The following is a 15045-nucleotide window of genomic DNA, read 5'->3' as shown; positions in this document are numbered from 1 at the left end:
ACAATATAATCTCTAAAACCAGGACAGTAAATAAACAGGGGAATTCCACACAGGAAACAATCAGGGCCAGCTAACACCTCCCAACAAAAAATTCACTCAGGGAGGAAACAGCCAGGCTTTAAAGCTGCAAGGCCATTACATCCTAATCATTTTTCCTAATTGCAGCATTCATACTTGCCTCCAACAAACAAAAAAAAACCAATCAGAAATATTGTATATTCACAACCTTTAGGAAATAATATCCCCTGATGGCGCAGCGTGTTAAAGCGCTGAGCTGCTGAACTTCTGGACCGAAAGGCCACAGGTTTGAATTGGGGGAGCGGTGAGAGCCCCCACTGTTAGCCCCAGCTTCTGCCAACCCAGAAGTTCGAAAACATGCAAATGTGAGTGCATCAATAGGTACTGCTCCGGCGGGAAGGTAACGCTGCTCCATGTAGTCATCCCACATGACCTTGGAGGAGTCTACGGACAACGCCGGCTCTTCGGCTTAGAAATGGAGATGAGCACCAACCTCCAGAGTCAGACACGACTGGACTTAATGTCTGGGGAAAACCTTTACCCTTGACCTTAACTACCACCAATTCCTCAATACTTTATTTCCCATACCACCAGACTTTGCCACAGCAACGCGTGGCCAGGCACAGCTAGTAGAATATATAATTAATATTATTATATGGTATTATTATTACTGTTATATTGTATTACATTATAATATTATTATCAATATTATATGTATATAAATATATTATATTTTGAAACTGAGGGCGTGTGATGCCTCATGGGCCTTGTAGTCCTGCTCCTAGTGCCATCGTGGCAGATGAAGACGAAAACATGAGATTGTTGGCGGGAAAACGAGACCCCAATATAGGTGCTTGACGCGGGAGTATCTTTGCGGAGTCAACAGATCAGCTTCAGGAGTGAGATCGTGTGTGGACTTCGTAACCCAAGTTCCTTGTTTCCCGGATTAAATAATCAAGACTTGCCTCGCTTGCTTTTAACCACGGACCTTGTTCCAAGAATCATTGTTTGCCTTGTATCCAGCCTTGTTTCCAGCCTTGTTGTCAAGCTACCTAGGACTCCAGAGACTCAGACATTTCCCCACACTATTGCTTGGCAATAGTGTGTGTTTCGGTATTGGATAAAGAACTTTGAACTCTAATATCATTTATTGGACAATACATTTTTGGACTATATTTGACCTCATTTGAAAGGTCTGCTTCTGAACTATATTCTTCACTTGTTTTTATTGCTTTTATATATTTCCTTAATAAAGATATTAGATAGAGATTGGCCTCCGTGTATGGTTCTTGGTGCTCTGCTGCCAGGGGTCTGACAGGGCAGGGGCCAGGTAAATGACCTCGGAGGGCCACATCCGGCCCCCGGGCCTTAGTTTGGGGACCCCTGGTCTAAGACAATAAATAAGTAGCTGATGCCTATCTCTTTGGGAAAGGTTTAGCAATGGCACAAAAGCAGGTTAGACTAGATGCCCTTTGGGGGTCCCTTCCAAATCTCAACTCTAAATATGCACAAACAGTGTTCCTTTTCCTTTCCATTGATTCCTCTAGGAGTCAGGATGGAAGCCTAAACAAAAGTAAATGCTCCTGGGTCTTTCTCCAGACTAAAAGAAGTATCAGGAGGGTTCTTTTTAAAAGGATTTGCTAAAGACAGGGAGGGATGCTTGAGAGAGGACCGGTGGCCCTCAGTCAGCCCTTCCTGCATTTAACTCTGTCTGCCAGATGTTGGAGCTTAACGGCACATGATGGATATCCAGTCCGTCACAAACCTTGGAGCAAATTTCCTCCTGGGTTTTTAAAGAAGCCAATTGAAAACATCAATTACATGCTGCAGCCTTTAAGACACAGGAATGTTAACAGCTGACCAAAAAAAAAGAGGACTGGAAACTTCGGTTCATTTTCCAAAAGTGGCAAAAGAAGAACGATGCAACATTATCTGCTTTGAACTGTATGATATGAGTTCAAAGAATAGTCTGGATTTTATATGGCAGTGTAGAAGGGGATTATGAAAGATTATGAAAGAATAATAAAGTCCAACTTCTAGTTCAGGTTTTTTTTTTTTGTTGTGATCTTACATTTATGTTTGACGTGCAATGCAACCATTATGTTGAATGGAGGACTGAGATGGAAATGGACGCAGCACCAAGTCTTCCTCCACTTGTACCTCTAAATGCTTACTGGCATCTTTGAACAATGTGCCTCTATGTACAAAAATGTGCAATACAAAACTATGCATAATACCATCCCATGCACAACCTTGCTTCTAAAGTGCTGCAATGGACAAAAATAACCAACTGTTTCTTGGGAATTGTAGTTTTTCAAGGCCTTTCACCTTCTCTTCAACACGGATTTACCAAAAACAAGTCATGCCAGACTAATCTGATCTCTTTTTTCGACAGAGTTACGAGTTGGGTCGATACAGGGAATGCTGTGGATGTAGCGTACTTGGATTTCAGTAAGGCCTTCGACAAAGTCCCCCACGACCTTCTGGCAAACAAACTAGTAAAATGTGGGCTAGACAAAACTACGGTTAGGTGGATCTGCAATTGGCGAAGCGAACGAACCCAAAGGGTGCTCACCAATGCGTCGTCTTCATCATGGAAAGAAGTGACAAGTGGAGTGCCGCAGGGCTCCGTCCTGGGCCCGGTTCTGTTCAACATCTTTATTAACGACTTAGACGAAGGGTTAGAAGGCACGATCATCAAGTTTGCAGACGACACCAAACTGGGAGGGATAGCTAACACTCCAGAAGACAGGAGCAGAATTCAAAACGATCTTGACAGACTAGAGAGATGGGCCAAAACTAACAAAATGAAGTTCAACAGGGACAAATGCAAGATACTTCACTTCGGCAGAAAAAATGGAAATCAAAGATACAGATTGGGGGACGATGCCTGGCTTGACAGCAGTGTGTGCGAAAAAGACCTTGGAGTCCTCTTGGGGAAGAAGTTAAACATGAGCCAACAATGTGATGCAGCAGCTAAAAAAGCCAATGGGATTCTGTCCTGCATCAAGAGGGGATTAGCGTCTAGATCCAGGGAAGTCCTGCTCCCCCTCTTTCTATTCTGCCTTGGTCAGACCACTTTACCTGGAATCACACTGTGTCCAATTCTGGGCACCGCAGTTGAAGGGAGATGTTGACAAGCTGGAAAGCGTCCAGAGGAGGGCGACTAAAATGATTAAGGGTCTGGAGAACAAGCCCTATGAGGAGCGGCTTAAAGAACTGGGCATGTTTAGCCTGCAGAAGAGAAGGCTGAGAGGAGACATGAGAGCCATGTACAAATACGTGAAGGGAAGTCATAGGGAGGAGGGAGCAAGCTTGTTTTCTGCTGCCCTGCAGACTAGGACACAATGGAACAAGGGCTTCAAACTACAGGAAAGGGGATTCCACCTGAACATCAGGAAGAACTTCCTCACTGTGAGAAGGGCTGTTCGGCAGTGGAACTCTCTGCCCCGGACTGTGGTGGAGGCTCCTTCTTTGGAGGCTTTTAAGCAGAGGCTGGATGGCCATCTGTCGGGGGTGCTTTGAATGCGATTTCCTGCTTCTTGGCAGAATGGGGTTGGACTGGATGGCCCATGAGGTCTCTTCCAACTCTACTATTCTATGATTCTTCCAACGACTGCAAAACAAAAACTCTGAAGATTCCTTAGCACTGAGCCCTGGTGTCAAACTGCATTAATTCAACAGTGTAGATGCATCCAAAGTTGACTTGCTGGGAAATAACAGCGACAAGTTCCCAAAGGAATTGTGACCAATGTGTGTACAACATATTTAAAAGGCAATACAGTAGAGTTTCACTTATCCAACATAAATGGGCCAGCAGAACATTGGATAAGCAAAAATGTTGGATAATAAGGAGGGATTAAAGGAAAAGCCTATTAAACATCAAATTAAGTTATGATTTTAGAAATTAAGCACCAAAACATCATGCTTTACAACAAATGGATAGAAAAAGCAGTTCAGTACACGATAGCGTTATGTAATAATTACTGTATTTATGAATTTAGCACCAAAATTTTGCTATGTATTGAAAAATTGACTACAAAAACATTGACTACTAAAAGGCAAACTGTGTTGGATAATACAGAACCTTGGATAAGTGAGACTCTACTGCAATTGGTCCCTTCTGCAAACTTCCAGAAGAAATAATTAGCCTTCTTTTTTGGCCAGAAAAAGGGGCAATTCATGGGAATTGAAGTATGGAATCCAAACAGACCTCACGTGTTTCTCCATTGGCATCTATGCGCAATGTGCTTCTATGCACATCCATGTGCAACACATGCCTATATCAATATTCCACTCTGAGCAAAAACAAAGTCCAGCTGCTTATGCAAACAACAACCAAGAAAGTCAATATGTTTTTAAATGTGCTAGAAAAAAAAGTTTTACAGATATAATGGACTGCCGAAAAGAACTATGAGGAGAGACGGATAAGAAATAATAATAATAATAATAATAATAATAATAATAATAATAATAATGACCCAAAATGTAGACTGTGCAAGGAAACCGACGAAACCATTGATCATATCCTCAGCTGCTGTAAGAAAATCGCACAGACAGACTACAAACAGAGGCACAACTATGTGGCCCAAATGATTCATTGGAACTTATGTCCCAAGTACCACCTCCCAGCAGAAAAGAACTGGTGGGATCACAAACCTGCAAAGGTATTGGAGAATGAGCATGCAAAGATACTGTGGGACTTCTGAATCCAGACTGACAAAGTTCTGGAACACAACACACCAGACATCACAGTTGTGGAAAAGAAAAAGGTTTGGATCATTGATGTTGCCATCCCAGGTGACAGTCGCATTGACAAAAAACAACAGGAAAAACTCAGCCGCTCTCAGGACCTGAAGACTGAACTTCAAAGACTCTGGCAGAAACCAGTATAGGTGGTCCCGGTGGTGATGGGCGCCTTGGGTGCTGTGCCATCTCAGCTGGCATTTGGAACAATAGACATTGACAAAATTACGATCTGCCAACTGCAAAAGGCCACCCGACTGGGATCTGCGCGCGTCATCCGAAAATACATCACACAGTCCTAGACACTTGGGAAGTGTTCGACTTGTGATTTTGTGATATGAAATCCAGCATGTCTATCTTGTTTTCTGTGTCATAATAAAATAATAATAATAATGCAGACTGTGCAAGGAAGCTGACGAAACCATTGATCATAACCTCAGCTGCTGTAAGAAAATTGCACAGATTGACTACAAACAGAGGCACAACTATGTGGCCCAAATGATCCATTGGAACTTATGCCTCAAGTACCACCTCCCAGCAGTAAAGAACTGGTGGGATCACAAACCTGCAAAGGTAATAGAAAATGAACACGCAAAGATACTGTGGGACTTCCAAATCCAGACACTTGGGAAGTGTTCGACTTGTGATTTTGTGAAACGAAATCCAGCATGTCTATCTTGTTTGCTGTGTCATACAATGTCATTGTGTCAATAATAATTTAAATGGATCCTAGAAGAAAGCCCTTTCCACCCTTGCTTTATAGGATGGGCATATCTCCATTCTCAATACGGATGGGATAAAAGAAGAGAAGAGACGAGTGCATTCCCTTCTGTTGTGTCGCCCACCGACTAGCGTGGAGTGAGGCCCATGTATGCATGTGTGAGCACATGATTACCATGTCTACCTGCTGTCAGTGCCAGAAGACGCAAGGGAGCGGAGGGGGGAAGCAGCAAGGGAAGCTTGGTTTCATCACAGCCCGGATACGACAGGTAGCTTAAGTATGATGAATGGCCGGCCGAGACTAGCGACTAGCCCCGCACCGAAGTCTTGGGGAAAGAAAGGAGGGAGGGATGAAAGGCAGCTCCATAAAGGCAGAAGCTCACGTCAGAACGGATATCGCTCTCCTGGGAGGTGGGGAGTGGGATGCAAGGAGGTCCTCTGTCAAGGGTCTCTTCTCACCCTTGTATTTCCTAATGATGCTGTGATAGAATCATAGAAGACTTGGAAGACACTCTAAAGGCCACCCAGTCCAGCCCTATTCTGCAAGGCAAGAGGACACAATCCAAGCCCTCCCTATAGACGATGACTACACTCCAAGGCAACCTATATTTCACTGCTGAACTGCTCTGACCATCAGGAAGTTCTTCCTAAGGTTTACATGGAATCTCTTTTCCTGCAATTTTTTTTTGAATTTTTTAAAAATTATTTTAGAAATTATAACAGACATTCATGAAAGTGAAAAACAAGAAGTAAATTAAAATACACACATATAAAAAAGAAAAAAATACAGAAAGATATAAAGATTTACACTGTAGTGTACAGCCAGCACTTGTTAAACTAATGGATATTCACAGGGTGGCTGTACCATTGTTCTACCTTAACTTATCCTTGTCCCCCAAACCCCTCACCCGTGAGCCCAACCCCCTAGACCTCCGATACCCCTCAGTAAGGATCACGTAACTTAACCATCAACTACCCATGTATCTTCTTTCACTAAATCCCCTTTATGGCAGTCATCAAATCTACCTTTGTCTTCTTTTCCAGATACCCAAGTGCCAGCCTCCATTTGTTTACAAAGTCTTCATTATTTCCTGCAATTTGAACCATTGGTTCCATTGTGTCCCAGTCTCCTCAGCATCAGAAAACAAACTTTCCCTTTCCTCCTCAATGGGACATCTTTTCTCGATGGGACATGGCCCTCATGTCCCCTTCTTCCAGCCTTCTCTTCTCCAGGTTAAATACCCCCACCTCCCTAAGGTGTTTCTCATAGAGATTAATGGTTTCCAGACTTCAAACCATTTTGGGAACCCTTCTCTGGACATGTTTTGACTTGTCAATATCAATATTGGAAGATCCTACTGCCTAGGAGTCCGCTGGAGTCTCCGGATGGATCTACACTGCCATATAATCCAGATGATCATATCAGATAATCCACACTGTCTGCTTTGGACGGGATTATGTAAGTCTCCACTGCCCTATAATCCAGTTCAAAGCAGATACTCTGGGTTTTATATGGCAGTGTAGATCCAGCCTCCTTCTCTGGAGGTTTTTACACAGAGGCTGGATAACTATCTATCAGGAGGCCTTGGATTTTGTATCCCTGCCCTGCAGAATGGGGTTAGACTGGATGTCCCACCAACTCTAATGGACTACAGACTGTCTGAGAATCTGGTGGAGTTTTCTTCTCTGGAGGTTTTCCAACCGAGGCTGAAGGGACATCTGTCAGGAAGGCTTGAATGGTGGATTTCTTTGTAGCAGAATCAGACTATACTGGATGGCCTTTGAGGATCCCTTCAAACAAGTCTAGGTAGTGGAACATAGACTATCGTAAGGTCCAGTCGAGTTTACTTCTCTGGAGGTTTTTCAATGGAGGCTGGATGTTCATTGATCAGGAGGGTTTGGATTGTGTCTTCCTGGAACAGACATCCTGAGGAGTGAGGTTGAATGGGCCTTAAGAAGCACTGCTAATAACAAGGCAGCTGAGCTGTTTAAAGTCTTGAAAGATGATGCTGTCAAGGTGATGCATGCCATATGCCAGCAAATATGGAAAACTCAAGAATGGCCATCAGATTGGAAAAAATCAACTTATATCCCCATACCAAAAAAGGGAAATGCTAAAGAATGCTCAAACTTCCGTACAGTGGCCCTTATTTCCCATGCCAGGAAGGTAATGCTCAAGATCCTGCAAGGCAGACTCCAGCAAGACATGGAGCGAGAGCTGCCAGATGTCCAAGCTGGGTTCAGAAAAGGCAGAGGAACCAGAGACCCAATGGCCAATATCCGCTGGATAATGGAGGAAGGCAGGGAGTTCCAGAAAAACATCTACTTCTGCTTTATTGACTATTCTAAAGCCTTCGACTGTGTGGATCATAATAAACTGTGGCATGTTCTTGGTGGTCTGGGGAGACCAAGTCCCCTTGTCTGTCTCCTGAGAAATCTGTATAAAGACCAAGTAGCCACAGTCAGAACAGACCACGGAACAGGAGACGGGTTCCAGATTGGGAAAGGAGTGCGGACATCAGGGCTGCATATGTTCACCCTCCCTATTCAACTTGTACGCAGAACACATCATGAGACGTGCGGGGCTTGAGGAATCCAAGGCTGGAGTTAAAATTGGTGGAAGAAACATTCACAACCTTAGGTATGCAGACGATACCACTCTGATAAAAGCTGAAAGTGAAGAGGAGCTGAGGATCCTTATCATCAAGGAGAAAGGAAGAAGAAAGGGCAAAAGCTGGGTTGCAGTTAAGCATCAAGAAAACCAAGATTATGGCAACCAGGCTGATTGACAAATGGCAAATAGAGGGAGAAAACGTGGAGGCAGTGACGGACTTTATACTTCTAGGTGCGAAGATGACTGCAGATGCAGACTGCAGCTAGGAAATCAGAAGACGTTTCCTTCTTGGGAGGAGAGCAATGGCCAACCTGGACAAAATAGTGAAGAGCAGAGACATTACACTGGCAATGAAGGTCCGCAGAGTCAAAGCCATGGTCTTCCCCATAGTAACCTATGGATGCGAGAGAGAGCTGGACCATAAGGAAGGCTGAGCGAAGGAAGAGAGACGCTTTTGGACTCTGGTGCTGGAGGAAAATCCTGAGAGTGCCTTGGACCTTGGCAAGAAGATCCAACCAGTCCATCCTCCAGGAAATGATGCCCAATGGCTGCTCACTGGAGGAAAGGATATTAGAGGCAAAGTTGAAGTATTTTGGCCACATCATGAGGAGTCAGGAAAGCTTGGAGAAGAGAATGATGCTGGGGAAAATGGAAGGAAAAAGGAAGAGAGGCCAACCAAGGGCGAGATGGATGGACGGTATCCTTGAAGTGACTGGCTTGACCTTGAAGGAACTGGGAGCAGAAACGGCTGACAGGGAGCTCTGGCCTGGACTGGTCATGAGGTCACGAAGAGTCAGAGACGACTATGTGAATGAAGAAGAAGAAGAGCCTGGCAGAAAGGGGGTTGGACTGGATGACACTTGGGGATCTCTTTCAACTTTAGAATTTTGACAAAATGTAGGTGTCAAGGTTGCGAATGGTAACTCTGAACCAAAGCCTATAACTTTTCCTAACAGCCCCTGACCATGCCGTAGCTCCCCATTTCCAGAGCCAGGGCTGCGGAGGGGTCTGTTGTCGCCAGGGCGGGCTTGTCATCCTGTGATAAATGGCTCCAATTTGGTGTCCGCTTCCTGCTGTCGCTCTCCATCTGAGGTCCTCCCTTCTCCCCGGCATTTGTTCCCTGCCCAGAGGCATTAGCTACGCTTTGGCCAAGGATGGAGGAAGAAAACAGCCACCTCTTCAGGCCGCTTGAAGGGTCGGCCTCCTTTGAGCCAGGATTTCTACTTGCAAAGAGAGGCACGCGGGTGGAGAACTGGCCCACTCCTATTTATTTTATTTTATTTTATTTATTTACAGTATTTATATTCCGCCTTTCTCACCCCAAAGGGGACTCAGGGTGGATCACTTTATTTATTTATTTATTTATTTACAGTATTTATATTCCGCCCTTCTCACCCCGAAGGGTGGATTACAATGAACACATATATGGCAAACATTCAATGCCAACAGATAAACAACATACAGTAGACAGACTCAGAGGCATTTTTAACATTTTTCCAGCTTCACGATTCCGGCCACAGGGGGAGCTGTTGCTTCACCGTCCACTAGTGGCTGTACTTCCTCATTCCTTTCCTCGTGTTTTGCTGGCAGTTTTATGGTGTTGTAAATTAGTTAAATTAGCCTCCCCGCATAAAGAGTCCCTAAATTTCCCTACTTGACAGATGCAACTGTCTTTCGGGACTGCATAGGTCAACAGCAAGCCGGGCTATTTAATGGTCGGGGGCTTAACCCGACCCGGGCTTCGAACTCATGACCTCTCGGTCAGTAGTGATTTATTGCAGCTAGTTACTAGCCAGCTGCGCCACAGCCTTATATTACACATATAAGGCAAACATTCAATGCCTTAACATAGAACAAAGACAAAGACAAACGCAGGCTCCGAGCTGGCCTCGAACTCATGACCTCTTGGTTTGAGTAATTTGTTGCAGCTGGCAGCTCACCAGCCTGCGCCACAGCCCACACTCCTAGTGCCTGCGTCTGATCATTTCTAAAGTCTGTGGCATATAATAGCTCTTGCACTCCTTGCATCAATTGTATTCCAAAGGAACACAAGATCCACACAGATTAGCATTTCTAGTTCCACCAAATATATACCTCTGGAAGGATCAGAAAAGGGAACGATGAAAGATGATTATGGGGTGAAACAGATATTGAGGTCTTAGTAGATCACAACTAAAAAGGAACTGACTACATTGGACAACACACATTTTACTGCCTCAAATGTTAGACCGAATTCCGGTTCTATACCTGTGACCAGTTTGAGGAATATAGAACATCTGCTATATGTCAGATGCCATCTGCCCACCCATAGGAAACCATAATAACCATATCTAAGAAACTAGAATTAGTGCAGTGTGTTGTCGAAGGCTTTCATGGCCGGGATCACAGAGTTGTTGTGTGTTTTCCGGGCAGTGTGGCCATGTTCCAGAAGCATTCTCTCCTGACGTTTCACCCACATCTATGGCAGGCATCCTTAGAGGTTGTCAGGTCTATTGGAAACTAGGTTTTGAAGATATATAAACCTTCCTTTCTTAGTTTTCCAACATACCTCACAACCTCTGAGGATGCCTGCCACAGATGTGGGCGAAACGTCAGGAGAGAATACTTCTGGAACGTGGCCATACAGCCCGAAAAACATACAACAACCCTGAAAATTAGTGCAGTCTATCCAATGCCATTTACTGAATCAGCACCACAAATAACTCCAGGAACAAGCCTAAAAAGCAAGACACCAAGAAATTGTTGTTGTTGTTGTTGGGCCGTGCACTTCAGATGGAGATGTCAATAAATAAAACCGGATGCTTTAGCATCTAAAACAAATGCTCCATCACTAAGTTGGAACCAATGATTCAAAAAGTTGCATTTTCTGCAAGTTGAACATGATGGAAAAATCCTTAAACCAGAAACATACTACTTGCCTATTATCATAATAATTGCACATCACACACTTTTTTCTGGAGATTCTTCTGGAGATGATCTGGCTAGATACTGTAATGTTTTCATTCCTTCCCATCCTTTTTTAAAACAGATGGATAAAAATCCTTTTTATTTGCTTTTCGTTCGCAAATTAAAACCTTTCTGTGGAGCCAGGCCTTCCCAGATGAATGATAATAGGCAGTGGCAGTTTGATAAATATTTTGATAATATTTGACAAATAACTTCAGTAGCTGAGGATAACTTTAAATGGTGCTTGCTGTAAGTTTTTTAATTGTTTTATTTGATATGTTAATTGAGTTTTTTAATATTAGGATGTTTTAACTGATTATTTATTGTGGCTGGATGTATTTGTATGTATTTTATATGTTCTACACTGCTTTGAATCCCACCCACGGGAGAAAAGCAAGTCTCCTGTATCAATAGAACAATATAATAATATATAATATTCATATTATACTATACAGTAGAGTCTCACTTATCCAACATTCACGTAGCCAACATTCTGGATTATCCAACGCAGTCTGCCTTTTAGTAGTCAATGTTTTTGTAGTCAATGTTTTCAATACATTGTGATGTTTTGGTGCTAAATTGGTAAATACAGTAATTACTACATAACATTGCTGTGTATTTAATTGCTTTTTCTGTCAAATTTGTTGCCAAACATGATGTTTTGGTGCTTAATTTGTAAAATCATAACTTAATTTGATGTTTAATAGGCTTTTCCTTAATCCCTCCTTATTATCCAACGTTCTGCTGGCCCGTTTATGTTGGATAAGTGAGACTCTACTGTACTAATATTATCACATATTGTATATACATATAATATTGTAAATAACATTATAATGTAATACAATATAATAAAAGAATATACTATTATAATTGTATTTTTATATTACATGTAATATTACTACTAAGATTGCAATATAGTCGTATATTACAATATAATAATATATAATGCTTATATAGTGCTTATATTGTGCTATGCTAATAATATAATATATTGTATGTATATATAACTTGTAAGCTGCCCTGAGTCCCCTTCGGGGTGAGAAGGGCAGGTTATAAATGTCGCTAATAAATAATAATAATAATAATAATAATAATAATAATAATAATAATAATAATTTTTATAGCAAGAACCTTATTAAGGGCCCTTCCACACAGCCATATAACCCAGAATATTATTTTATTTTATTTTATTTATTTACAGCATTTATATTCCGCCCTTCTCACCCCGAAGGGGACTCAGGGCGGATCACATTACTCATATAGTTAAACATTCAATGCCTTTTAACATAGAACAAAGACAAGACAAACATAGGCTCCGAGCGGGCCTCGAACTCATGACCTCCTGGTCAGAGTGATTCATTGCAGTGATTCATTGCAGCTGCTCTCCAGCCTGCGCCACAGCCCGAGCCCAATCTATTAAGGCAGATTATCCATGATATCTGCTTTGAACTGGATTATCAGGTGCTGAGAGGAAACACATCAAATGCACAGTGAAATATCTCAAAACGAATGGGAAATAATGCTACCTTTGGCAAGCGCTCGGGGTCTCCGGGGTGCCGTGGGATCACCTTTTGCAAACGCTGGAACCCGTAGTCAATGGTGGGCTCATTCAGGGCTATGGGCAGAAAGAAAAAGACACGAAGATGAAATGGGAAACAACAAACTACCAAGAGAGTGGATTTAAATGTCTTTTGCTTTAATATACAGATATATATATATATATATATATATATATATATATATATATATATATATATAGGCTTCCAAGATGGATCTAGCTCAGGCATGGGCAAACTTTGGCCCTCCAGGTGTTTTGGACTCCAACTCCCACAATTCCTAGCAGCCTATCGGCTGCTAGGAATTGTGGGAGTTGGAGTCCAAAACACCTGCAGGGCCAAAGTTTGCCCATGCCTGAGCTAGATCCGCACTGCAGAATTAATGCAGTTTGATCCCAGTTTTAACTTGCCATGACTCAATTTTATGGAATCCTGTGTATTTTAGCTTTACAAGGTCTCGAGCCTTCTCTATGGGTGCCACACCACACTGCCCAGGATTCCCGACAGTTAAAGTGGTGCCAAACTGTATTAATTCTACAGTGCAGATGCAGACTTTGTGTCACTTAGAGAAAAAGTGGGATGTGTATTGTTGGCGCCTCTGAATGAGAGACTTCAGAGAGACGCAAGGCCTTTGATTTTGCAAATTCTGGGGAATCTGAAAAATGCAAATTAAATATACTGGAATTACTCAAGTCTAATGCGCACAATTTTCAAAACCCTGAAGCCACTCGAATATAATCCGACCTGAATATAAGCCGAGGCACCTAATTTTGCCACAAAAAAACTGGGAAATCATTGACTCCAGTATAAGCCGAAAGTGGTAAATTTCAGAAATAAAAATAGATACCAAAAAATTACATTAATTAGGCATCAGTAGGTTAAATGTTTTTGAATATTTACATCAAGCTTTAATTTAAGATAAGACTGTCTAACTCTGATCAAATCATTATTCTCATCTTCTTCAATGTAAATGTGCTTATGTATCCTTTTAATAATAATAGAGTAAAATAATACATGTAATAATAATAATAATAATAATAATAATAATTACAGGAAAATAATACATGTAATAATAGAGTAAAATAATCAATGCAATAATAATAATAAGATCAAAGTGAAATAATAAATGTATTATTAATAATAAAAATAGAGTAAAATAAATGTAATAGTAGCAACAATAATAGAGAAAAATAATAAATGTAATAATACCAATAATAATAGAGAAAAATAAATGTACCATATATTCTGGAGTATAAGCTGACCCAAATATAAGCCAACCAGGATCCTCAGCCGAGTATAAGCCGAGGGGGGCTTTTTTAGTCCTAAAGAAAAGGCTGAAAAACTAGGCTTATATTGGAGTATATACAGTATTTGCTGCCAAATGTGATGCACAATAGCAAAAAAGTGCACATTTTGTAATTTAGAACAATGGAAATGAAAGCCTTGGGGTGCATCTATGCTGCAAAAATGAATTTACAGTACTGTAATTGCCTTGGTTCAATGCTATGGGATCATGGGAGCTGTAGTTTTACAAGGTCTTGAGCCTTTTCTGCCAAAGAATGCCGATGCCTCACCAAACTACAAATCTCAGGATCGCATAACATTGAGAAAAGGACATTTAATGAGAGGCGATGTCCCTCAAAGAGGAGATCTATGGACTCCTGAAGTAGCTTTCCCTTTTGTTTTGGCTCAGCACTAAGATGACCGTATGACCCAAATCTAGTGCACACCTTAATTTGGGGGAGATAATTTAGTCAAAATTACTATGGCGCAGGCTTGTTCGTAGCCAGCTGCAATAAATCACTATGACCAAGAGGTCATGAGTTCGAGGCCAGACCATGTCGGAGTGAGCACCTGAACATTAAAATAAAAAATAGCCCTGCTCATTGTTGACCTAAGCAACCCAAAAGATAGTTGCATCTATCAAGTAGGAAATTTAGGTACCACTTATGTGGGGAGGCTAATTTAACTAATTTGTGACACCATAAAAATCTGTTGGAGTATGGTTGTATTTGTATGAAATGTAAATCAAGTGTTTACTGCTGATGAGCTAGAGTGTGTATTTTCAGTAATGAAATAGTTAACAGCAGGCTAGTTTTGACTGACAGCCTGTTGTGATTACTGTGACCTATCAGGCTTGATTTCCTGCCTTTGAGAGTTGGAACTTCCTCCGGACTGAGGAATGTTGTTATCTAATCTCTGTGGAGTTCGGCTTGAGCATTCGCTGGTGTTTTTTATTGGGATAATTGTTTTATTGCTTTGTTACTGTTATTTGTTTGTTTTATTGGGCCAGGCCCCATGTAAGCCGCCCCGAGTCCCTTCGGGGAGATGGGGCGGGGTATAAAAATAAAGTTATTATGTATTATTATTATTATTATTAAGATGGACTATGAATGCTATGCTCCGAAGCCGAGAATTGCAAACTGTAAATAGACATGTAAATAA

At 41.8% G+C, this 15045-nt stretch overlaps 1 protein-coding gene across 2 annotated transcripts in view; it reads right to left on the bottom strand.

The window, feature by feature from the left end:
- LOC100567492 (transcription factor COE1) overlaps window positions 1–15045 on the bottom strand; it is a 160633-nt gene that overhangs the window by 38796 nt on the left and 106792 nt on the right. For both annotated transcript variants that reach the window (XM_062982246.1, XM_062982247.1), the window contains exon 12: window positions 12571–12659. In XM_062982246.1, the coding sequence (XP_062838316.1) occupies window positions 12571–12659 (89 nt within the window). The remainder of the gene's footprint in view (window positions 1–12570; window positions 12660–15045) is intronic.

Source organism: Anolis carolinensis, chromosome 5 (assembly GCF_035594765.1).
Source record: "Anolis carolinensis isolate JA03-04 chromosome 5, rAnoCar3.1.pri, whole genome shotgun sequence".
Taxonomy (NCBI): domain Eukaryota; kingdom Metazoa; phylum Chordata; class Lepidosauria; order Squamata; family Dactyloidae; genus Anolis; species Anolis carolinensis.
The sequence above is the reverse complement of the archived record's forward strand: the minus strand, read 5'-3'. Positions and strand labels throughout refer to the sequence as shown.